Source organism: Elephantulus edwardii, unplaced genomic scaffold, assembly GCF_000299155.1.
Source record: "Elephantulus edwardii isolate Elephantulus edwardi_28Jun2011 unplaced genomic scaffold, EleEdw1.0 scaffold00096, whole genome shotgun sequence".
Lineage (NCBI taxonomy): Eukaryota > Metazoa > Chordata > Mammalia > Macroscelidea > Macroscelididae > Elephantulus > Elephantulus edwardii.
Genome location: NW_006399846.1, coordinates 2,655,608 through 2,663,874, shown reverse-complemented (window position 1 = coordinate 2,663,874; position 8,267 = coordinate 2,655,608). Strand labels below are relative to the sequence as shown.

Genomic DNA, 8,267 nt, shown 5'->3' with positions numbered 1-8,267 from the left:
ATGAAATTATTACAAAGCTTATATCTCACATATCAAAGTCATTGGCAAAAAAATTTACTATTTAAAATTCCATATAATTTTAAATAGAAAACCAATATATTTTGTAAACTTTCTCTCAGATTACAGTAACAGAAAACAGGAAAAGTAAATTCCATATATAATGTCAATTTCCTGGTTTGACATTATATCAAACACTGAAGTTAGAGCCCCCGAGGGAAGCTGGGTGAAGAGTATACTAGGTATCTGTGCACTATCTTTGCAATATCCTATGGATCCATAAAAGCATATGTATTTTGGAAATTAAAAATAATAGATTTTATGTCTAATTTGGCAACCTCTAAAATAATTCAAATAAGGTGAATCAAAACACAACAACTGCAACATAGGCTTAAGCTCAGCAGAGATTGTGAGGACAGCACAGTATCATACAGTGTCATTAATCCACTACAAGATTCACTGCAAATTGGAGCCAACAGTAAAACAACCTGAAAAGAGGGAAAGTTTGGATCACATTTGTTGTTCAATGCCATAGACTCAATTATGACTCACAGCAACCCTATGAAGAACCAACCTGAGCCCTACCCTGTCCTGTGTCATCTTCAACATATCTGACACACTACAGCCCACTGCTGAAGTCATCTTGATAATCATCTTGTTGAGGGTCTTCCTCTTCTTCTTAAACCCTACATTTCCCCAACATGATGCCCCTTTTGAAGGAATAGCCTCGTATAGCTATATGTCCAAAGTATGGAAAACTAAGCTTTGCCATCTTTGCCTCCAAGAAGCACCTTGACTGGACTTTTTCTAAAATATATCTGTTGGTTCTTTTGGTAAGCCATGGGATATTCAGTATTTCCTCTTCTGTCATCCTTATTCATTGTCCAATTCTCTGATACATAGCAGGTGAATGAGAAGATCATGGCCTGAATCAGACACACTTTAGTCTTCAAACTGGCATCATAGCTTTTCAACATTTTGGAGAGTTCCCTGACAGCACACTTAGCCAACGCTTAATGTCTCCTGATTTTCTGATTGCTGGTATGAAGGATGTTTACTGATGATCCAAGCAAGATTCAATCCTTTCCCCATCTATCATAATATTGACTGTTGGTCCTGTGTGAGCCCCTTTCCTTTCATGATATTGAGATATAATCCATATTGAAGGCCACAGGCTTTGATCTTCTGCAACAAGTGTTTCATATCCTCCTCACTTTCTGCAAACAAAGTTGAGTCATCTGCATAATGCAGGCTGTTGATGAGTCTGCCTCCTATACTGATGCCACATTCTTCTTTTCAGAGTCTGGCTTCACAGATTACTTGCTCAGCATAGAGACTGAATTGATATAAACAACCCTGACTCATCCTTCCTGATTTTAACCATGCACTGTCCCCTTGCTCTATTCAGTCAACAGCTTCTTGGTCCAGGTATACCTTTCATATTAGCACAATTATATATTCTGGGATTTCCATTCTTCTCAATGTTAACCATTATTTATTATGATCTACAAAGTCAAATAAACTTGTATAGTCAATAGATATTAGACAAATAGACATTCTTCTGGTATCCTTTTTCTTTCAGCCAGGATCCATGTTTTATCAGCGATGATATACCTGGTACCATGGCCTCTTCTAAACCCAGCTTGGACCTCTGGTAGTTACTTGTCAATGTACTGTTCTAGCCATTTTTTAATGACTTTCAACAATATTTTGTTTACATAAGATATTAATTATATTATTCAATAATTTCCACATTCTATTGGATCACATTTCTTAGGAATGGGGACAAATATGAATCTCTTCCAGTCAGTTGGCCAGGTAGCTCCAAATTTCCTGGCATAAACTGGTGAGCACACCCAGGGCTCCATATGTTAGTTAAAACATGTAATTAGTATTCCACTGATCCCTAGGGGCTTTTGTTTTGTTTTGTTTTGTTTTGTTTTGTTTTGTTTTTTGCTAATGCCTTCAGAGCAGCTTGAATTTCCTTCTTCATAACCACTAGCTCTTGCTCATATAACACTTTCTGAAATTTTTTCAGTATCAACATTCTTTATGTTACAGTGATTCTGTATATTTTTTCCATCTTCTTTTGATGTTTCTTACATCATTCAAGATTGTGCCTATAGCACCTCTCAGTATTGCAATTCAAGGCTTCAATCAATTATTACCAATTATTTCAGCTTGAGAAATGCCAACAAGTTCTTCCCTTTTTATTCACTGATTCCAGATCTTTAGATATTTCATTATAGTATTTTGCTTTATCTCCTCAAGCTGCCCCTTGAAATCCTCTGTTCAGTTCTTTTTCTTCAGCATCTCTTCCTTTTGTTTTGGCTTCTTAATGCCCCACTGCCATTTTCATAGTCTCTTCGGACATCCATTTTTAATTTTTCTTTGTCTTCTTCTTTGTAATTACCTTTTGCTTTCTTCATGAATAATATATTTGATGTCCTCCCATAGTTCCTCTGGTCTTTGATCATTGTTGTTCAATACCTTAAACGTGTTCTTGAGATGATCCTTAAATTCAAGATAGACTCAAGGTCATATTTTGGTTCCTGTAGACTAGTTTTCATTTTCTTCAACTTCAATTTAAACTTGCACATGAGTAATTGGTGGTCTCCTCAATAATCAGCATCTAGTCTAGTTTTGACTGCAGATATGATGCTTCTCCAATGATGCCTCAAATATAGTCAGTCAGATCCATCAATCCACCAAGTGAGGACCATGAGTAAAGTCATTGTTCATGGTTGTTGTTGTTTGGTTTTTTTTAAAGAAAAATGATATTTGCTATAAATAAATCCTTGAGCACACAGAATTTTTCAATCTCCAGCCTCATTTCTGTCACAAAGTTCATACTTTCTGATTAATATTACTTCCTCATTGTTTCCAACTTTTGTGTTGTGGTCACGAATAATTATTAATGCATCTTGATTGCATGTTTGAGCAATTTCAGATTACACAAGTTGGTAGAAACTTGAAATCTCCTTCTCTGTGGCTTTCATTGTTGGTGCATATATTTGAATAATAGTAATATTAACAGATCTTCCTAGTATGCATATATAGTTTTCTATTATTCATCACATTGTACCTCAGGATGGATTTTTAAATTGTCTTTTTAACTATGAATACAACACCATTCCTCCTCAGTTTTTTCATTTACAGGTAGTAGATTATGTGAACATCTAAATGATTCAAAACAGTCCGTTCTTATCTATTTCAGTTCATTGACGAATATCAATTTTTCATGTGTTCCAGTTCATTTTTTATAACCTTCATTTTCTCCTGCATTCACATTTCTTACAATGCATTTTCTAATTTTTAGTGGTTGTTTGTGGCCATTTATACTCATTTTTTAGTGATTTCCTATCAGGGCTTATAACTATCCATCTTCCTATGTCTATAGGTTTTTCGAAGGCTCATTGTTTTGGAAGTGTATACTCAATCCTTCTTCCTTGCCTTAATCTAGGAGTCCTGTTACAAAATCTCCACCATGGTGACCTTTCTGGTACTTGAGAAACTGGTGACATAGATACCAGTATTAGATGGCTCCACAAGCTACATCAATACAGCAGACTGACAGACAACTGCTGTACTAATAGGAGTAAATAATAATACCCATGCTCACCAAGCTGCGCAAAGAAATCTGGAGGACAACTACTTGGCCAAATGACTGAAAGAGATCCATATTTATTCCCATTCTTTAAAAAAAGATAAGCCAATAGATTGTGGATACAAACAAAATCCTGCTGAAGATTATCCAAAAGGGACAGTACACTGACAGAGAACTAACTACCAAAAGTGGACACTGGGTTTAGAAGAGGCCACAGTACTAGGGACGTCATAGTCAATGTAAGATGGATCCTAACCTAAAGAGTATCAGAGGAATGTCTATCTGTATTTCATTGACTATACAAAGACATTTGGCTATGAAGATAATAAATCGTGACTAACCTTGAGAAGAATGGGAATCCAAGAATACCTGATTATGTTCATGCAAAACCTTGGACCAGGAAGCAGTTCTCAGAGCAGAGCAGAGAAACACTGTGTGGTTCACAGTCAGGAAAGGAGTGTGTCAGGGATGCATCGTGTCTTCATACCTTTTCAATCTATATGTAGAACAGATTATTTGGGAGACTGGACTCTATGTTGAGGAATATGGTATCAGGACTGAAGGAAGACTCATCAACAACCTGCAGATGACACAACCCTGCTTGCTGAATGGTTTGCTGCAGAAGGTCAAGGAATGCAGTCTCCAATATGGATTGAAGCTCAACATCAAGAAAACAAAGATTCTTGCCACTGGGCCCATAGGCAGCATCATAATAGATGAATAAGAGATTGAGATTGTTAACAATTTCCACTTACTTGGTTCCACAGTCAACAAACATTCTTGGCACTAGAAGTCAAGAAATCAAAAGACTAATTGCATTGGGAAAATCTGTTGTTAGGGATCTCACTAGTGTGCTAAAGAGCAACAATGGCAGTCTAGAAGCTGAGGTATGCCTCATCTAGACCATGGTCTTTGCTATACATAAGAAAGATAGACAATAAATATAGATGACAGAAGAAGAATTAATGTGTCTGAGCTATGGTGCTGCAGAAGAGTACTGAACATCCCATGGACTGCCAAAAGAACAAACAGGTCTGTCCTGGAGAGGGTGAAGACAAGCTATTCCTTGGAGGTAAGGATTCTGAAGCTCCATCTGACATAGTTTGAGCATGTTGCCAGGAGGGACCTGTCTGTGGAGAATGACATCAACCTTGGATTGGTGGGAGGACAGTGCAAGAGAGGAAGATCCTGGATGAGATGGATGGTCACAGTAACTGAGATAATCGGGATAGGTGTTTCGGAGATAGTGAGACTGGCTCAGGATAGGGCAGGTTCATAGCAATATATTGTATACGGAGTATTGCAGGTGACTGGATGGCACATAACAACAACAATATATACATCTAAGATATAAAGTAATTGGCAGCATGCAAATTATTCCCCAATAACCAAACAGAAAGATAGGTGGTGCACCTCTAAAAGCAAACCATAAAGATAACCAGGTATAAAAATATTATGGTTATTAGTGGGTACAGCACTCTTCTGTTAATATGCTGTATTGCAGTAACCTGGGGTTGCTGTGATGCTGAATCTTGTGCCATTGGGGTGTCAAATGCCATAACGGTTACCCATGGTAGACAGTGCTTGGTGGAGCTCCCAGTGTAAGACAGGTTTGGAAGCAGAAGTGGCACATACTTCCTAAACAATATGCCTCTGGAAACTCTATGAACTTTGATCAATGTCGATAGCCTTTTGTTTTTAGGGTCACTATGAGTCGTGCTCAACTCGAAGCCAATCAATAACAACAGTGTGTAATTACTACTTGTTGTTAGTGTTGTTGTTAGGGAGCCCTGGTGGCCCCTAATGGGTAAGGAGTTGTGCTGCTAACCAAAAGGCAGGTGATTTTAATCTACCAGTTGCTCAGAGAGAAAAAGATAGACCATCTCCTTCTGTGAAATTTACACTCTCCTAACATGTACTGGGGGTTCAGCCAAGAATTAGCTCCTGACTTTTTTTTTTTAGGGGAAAAAAAACAACAAACACTTTTTCTTTAAAACCAACTTCCCTGGGTGGTTTTTCACTGGTCTGTCCCTCTGCCTGTTTCTCTCCAGACCAAGGAATCTGGCCCGGGAGCCCCCTTAATAAAACTGTTTTAGCTTTCTCTTTAAAAAAAAAACAAACACAAACCTCAACTTACCTGGGAATATCTTCTTCAATTGTTGCACATCCATAAAGAAACACAATCACCCCAATTACAGAGGACGGAATAAGAAATGATGTATATAATCCCAGCCAGGCAAAATACAGTCCAATTTTTTCTCCAAAATACTTTCTAGAAAGAAAATAAATAAACAATATAAGGCATATATTGAAGATGTCATCCATGTTGTTTCTGATTTCTGCCTGTTTTAAACCCAGCAATAGGTTAGTATTAGGGATGGAGACTACATGGGTGAAGCTGAAGGAATCAGCAACTGGCTCTCTCTGCAGTGAAGCGCAGCCCATCATCCCATCAGAATCGCGTAGACATACTTGTCTTGGTTGTTCACAGGAAATAGAGAATTGTGAGAAGGAACCAAATCCTAAGAGCAAACTAAAACTACACCACACATTTTGGTATCTGTACCAGACAAATGAAAACACAACACCATTTCACAAGTGCCACAGTATTCAGCTCCAGAAAACACATCTTTTTTTAAAATTAGCTTATTTGAGGGAGAAAAAAAATTACAAACATATATTTGGCAATTATACAAAACCAAGCATATATACATTCATAGAAGAAAACCAGATAATTGCAAGATACATTAATAATGCCTCTTTGAATTATATATTATGAGTGTGTTTTAATTTTTAATTTTTATCTTTCATATTTTTCCAAATTCTCTGCTTTATTAATGAATTACTTTTATAATAAAAATTTCTTTTAAAATTCACCAACATGTTTGCTTTTATTCTCAGCTCATAAATATAGCAAATTTTCACATTAAATCACTAAAAAAATCAGATTTTCCCCCGCTATAATAAATACTTCATTGTTAGTGAATACCTGATGACAAATACTCAATTCAGGAGCAATCTGTTTCATTTTCCAAGAATCTCTCACATAAAATACAAGAGAATAATGGGAGCTCAGCTCATTCTTCACAGAAGAACAAGAAGAAGAACTGTTTTTCCACAAACAGAGGTTCTGCTTCTCTTCAAGATGTAGACAACTGCAAGAAGACATTGCTTCTACTCGAGCTATAAGAAATAGCTCAAAAAAAAAAAAAAAAAAGAAATAGCTCAGTCAATTAAATAATAACTATTTTAGAGTCCACAAGAGAGTTCAGGTTGCAAGGTAAGCTTTTCAGGTAAGCTGAATTCCAAAAGATGGCAAAGACAAACTGCTTTAAGGAAAAATTAAGCACATGAATCATTTTACCTTTGATAGAGTCTGGTAGGAAGAGACAATCACAAATAAAGTGAATAAGAAGAATATTTTTTCCCCCTGAGAGGTCAAAAGTAGGCTAAGATGTAATAAAGAATAATTCTGAGCTCCATGTACAAAAAGAGAATTCCTTCATTGATAAGCTTTTTGCCTTTAACTTCTATCTGGTGTTCACAAGGAAGAAAGCAGGCAAGATTAAAGAATGTTCCTTTAGCATGACATGGGCTTAACAATCCACCTACTTCCAAGACCTCGATCTCAATCAAATGAAAAGACTTAAGAAAAAGGTTTCAAAATCTAGAATCTAGGTAAAAGCCCACTGCTTCTGGAACCAGAGGCAGAGATGAAGATAAAAGACTGTCTACTGCAATACCGAAAGCATGTGGTTCAAGGTCACCAGATGTTCTGTAGGAGAAAGACGGGCAAACTCTTCCTGAGCAATTAACTGCCTCTGAAAATCCACTATGGTTAGCTATGAGTTGGTTCTGATTCTATGGTGCACAACAAATACCCTAAAAAAAAAAAAAAAGACTGTCCACCCTGGTGGAGAGCCAGCTCTGGCGGCCTATTAGGTAAGGAGTTGCACTGTCAACCCAAACTCAGGTGGTTTGAATTTTCAAGGGGAAAGATGGATAATCTCCTCCCACATACAAATGTATGTTGTTGATTGCCTTCGAGTCAAACATGAAAATATGAACATAAGACTTGAAACCCCTCTACAACTATCAACATTTATCAAAGTTCCTACAATGTATGTATAGTCCCTGAAAACCCACTGGAGGGTCTGCTATGAGTTGGTTCTGATATGATACCAACGAGCCTTTTTTAAAATAAAACAAAAACCTGGTAGAGTCACTGGGTAATGTAAGAGATTAAGACTTTGGCTGCTAACCAAAACATTGGTGGTTAGAAACCACCAGAAGACTTTGGATGAAAGGCCTAGTGGTCTACTTCCAAAAAACCATCCACTGAAAACCATACACAGCACAGTCAGTCCTTACTCTGACCCACACAGGGGTGCAATGAATCAAAATTATCTAGACAAAAATTTGTTTAATTTATTAGAATTTTTGTGTAGTCCAAGATCCAATGAAATAACTTTATATAACTCTGTTACCTCTAAGATTCCACAGATGTAATCGATCTGATTCCTATGCATACCATCAGGTGAAATCCATGTGTATAATCTACGTTTATGTCTCTTAAAAAACGTATTTGCAATGAATAAATCGATTGTGCAAAATTCAATCATTCTATCTCCAGCTTCATTTCTGTCACCAAGTCCATGTTTTC

At 36.9% G+C, this 8,267-nt stretch overlaps 1 protein-coding gene across 1 annotated transcript in view; it reads right to left on the bottom strand.

The window, feature by feature from the left end:
• The window catches only part of ANO2 (anoctamin 2), a 504,048-nt gene that overhangs the window by 270,272 nt on the left and 225,509 nt on the right, over window positions 1-8,267 (bottom strand). Inside the window, exon 10 of the mRNA XM_006891290.1 lies at window positions 5,742-5,876. Coding sequence (XP_006891352.1) covers window positions 5,742-5,876 — 135 coding nt within the window. The remainder of the gene's footprint in view (window positions 1-5,741; window positions 5,877-8,267) is intronic.